Genomic DNA, 2,500 nt, shown 5'->3' on the forward strand with positions numbered 1-2,500 from the left:
GTAAGAATGGTAAAACATAAACAGTGGTTACGATCATTTGCTTGAACTGCATATTAACTTTTTATAAACTTAACGTTTCGTATATTACAACATACACCATCAGACGTGATTATCATTCCGTTACAGATAACTTTAAATTCAAATATACCATTGAAACGGATTGGGAACTAACGAATTTGATTGACAACTAAGGAATTTAAACGACAAGAAATACTCTAATAATAGAGAAGAGATAAAGTTTCTCACTACCAACGTCTTCATTTACGGTTGGCTCTAAATCACGGATCAACATCAAAGCAAGTCAAAAGATCCTGTACTAACAGTTAACAAAAAAGAAGTTCTCATCGTTCTACCATTCTTAGGTCATCACAGCAGCAAACAACTTACAAAACAGCTGAAGTATTGTATAAACCATTTCTATGGTATTTTCAACCTCAAATTAGTTTTTCAGAACACCTGAAGAATCAGGTCTCTTTTCCCTTACAAAGAAAAACTCGTTCCTTCGTTTCGGTCAAAAGTTGTCTACAAAGCAAATTGCTGGGATTGCAATGATTTTTATATCGGGAAAACGAAACGCCGATTACGTGACAGAAAAACAGAACATTTCAAAGCACTAACAACAAATTGTCACGAAATCAATCTGCAATTGCCAATCATGTTTCCTCAACCAAACATAGAATAAAATGGGATCATTTTGAAACCTTAGCAACTGGTGGATCAGAGATGCATTGTAAAATTAAAGATTCTTTGTTTATCCGTGATTTAAAGCCAGCCTTTAATGAAAACGTCGGTAGTGAGAAACTTTATCTCTATTATTAGCGTATTTCTTGTCGTTATTTGTCAATCAAATTCCTTAGTTCCCAATCCGTTTCAGTGGTATATTTGAATTTAAATTTATCTGTAATCGAATAATAATCACTTCTGATGATGTATGTTGTAACATGCGAAACGTTAAGTTTACAAAAAGTTATGCAGTTCAAGCAAACATTTTTAACCGCTGTTTGTGTTTTATTGTTATTGAAAGTTAAACGGCCCAAGTCAAAGAGTCTTGGTTTTGATGGGGAAATTAATATTGTAGACGAACAATATTTGAGTACAGGTGCACTTTAAGATAAGAGAATACGACGCAAGATAGCGAATCCCCATATTTGAGCCTCTTACGATAAAAATTATTTGAAATATACTATTGAGGCCCTCCGGGGGGGGGGGGGGGGGTCCTTGTTTCCTTGTTCCCTTTAAATATTTGCTTGTGTTCTCTTCTTCTCCAAATTACTTTCAAACTTGTTCCCAACTTTTTGATCCCTGACTGAAATTGTTTTCAATTATTTTTGTTCCCTTGTTCCCTAAAATATTTTGTCACTGTTCCCCTGTTCCTCAGTTCAAATTAGGCATGTTCCCTTGTTCCCCAAAACCCCTGGGAGGGCCTCACTATTAGCTCTGTGTCATACTGCAGACACCTTATTGGCCAGTTTACTGTGAACATGGACCGCGCGGTCATGGGAACAAGAGATATACAGATAAACTTCGCAGCTTGGGCGCAATCTAAAAAATTTCAGATAATTATCATGGGACACTGGGGTTCGCTCTCTTACCTTCATACACTCTTAATTGCTTAATTAAGACAATGCAATGAGTGCCAGCCGTTATCTAAAAAACCTGGCCCCAGTTGTTTGAAGGGTGGATAGCGCTAACCACTGGATAAATCACTATCCACTGGATAACTCAATTGGTTTTGCTAGTGTTTATCGGCTGGATAGCGATTTATCCGGTGGACAGCGTTACCACCTTTTCAACAACCGAGGCCAGGTGTTAACATACATCTGCCAAATCAATTAACATGCAGAAATCAATCAAAATCTGTTTGACGCTTCCCTATGCATTTTGCAGAATTTATGGCTCAATTCCAAAGACAGTTACATGTTTAGGTGCACTTAACAATCGAGTGTTGACACTAATTTCGTGATTGATTTGATTTCGCATTACTACACCAATCTGAGATACAAGAAAGAAGAAATTGACTTGTGACTTGTTTGCTCGCGCTTTCCCGCTCAACGCTCGCTGCCCTCATTTGCTTTGCGTTAAATTTTGTTTCAATTGCTTGTGTCCGGTTAACGCATTTAATTTAAAATCCACTCAAGCAAAGGTTAATTGATGCTTTGAAGTCTTTAAATTTAGGTCTCGTTACTCACCTTGACTGCGGCTCCAACAGCGACAACATCGAGCAGAAATGTATCATGACCATATATGGAAGGCAGTTCATAATAGGTCACGTCGTGATTATCTGAAAGGAGGACATAAGAATCAGAGTTGAATACTCTTATTCGAATGAAAGCCTTAGTTATCTGCTTTTATCGTCCCAGAACCGACATGTCAAGTAATAAAGCAACATTTCTAAGGAAGAAACACTGGGCTTACGCATTAACTTGCAAAGCTTCTCAGAATTCGGCTACAGAGACCGACCGAGCAGTTACAACACCTCAATCCGTTCGCAGACTAGTCA

General features: G+C 37.8%; 1 protein-coding gene across 1 annotated transcript in view; it reads right to left on the reverse strand.

Moving 5' to 3' along the window:
- Window positions 1-2,500, reverse strand: part of LOC137993414 (uncharacterized) — a 14,919-nt gene that overhangs the window by 1,189 nt on the left and 11,230 nt on the right. Inside the window, exon 12 of the mRNA XM_068839251.1 lies at window positions 2,190-2,281. Coding sequence (XP_068695352.1) covers window positions 2,190-2,281 — 92 coding nt within the window. The remainder of the gene's footprint in view (window positions 1-2,189; window positions 2,282-2,500) is intronic.

Source organism: Montipora foliosa, chromosome 2 (genome assembly GCF_036669935.1).
Source record: "Montipora foliosa isolate CH-2021 chromosome 2, ASM3666993v2, whole genome shotgun sequence".
Taxonomy (NCBI): Eukaryota; Metazoa; Cnidaria; class Anthozoa; order Scleractinia; family Acroporidae; genus Montipora; species Montipora foliosa.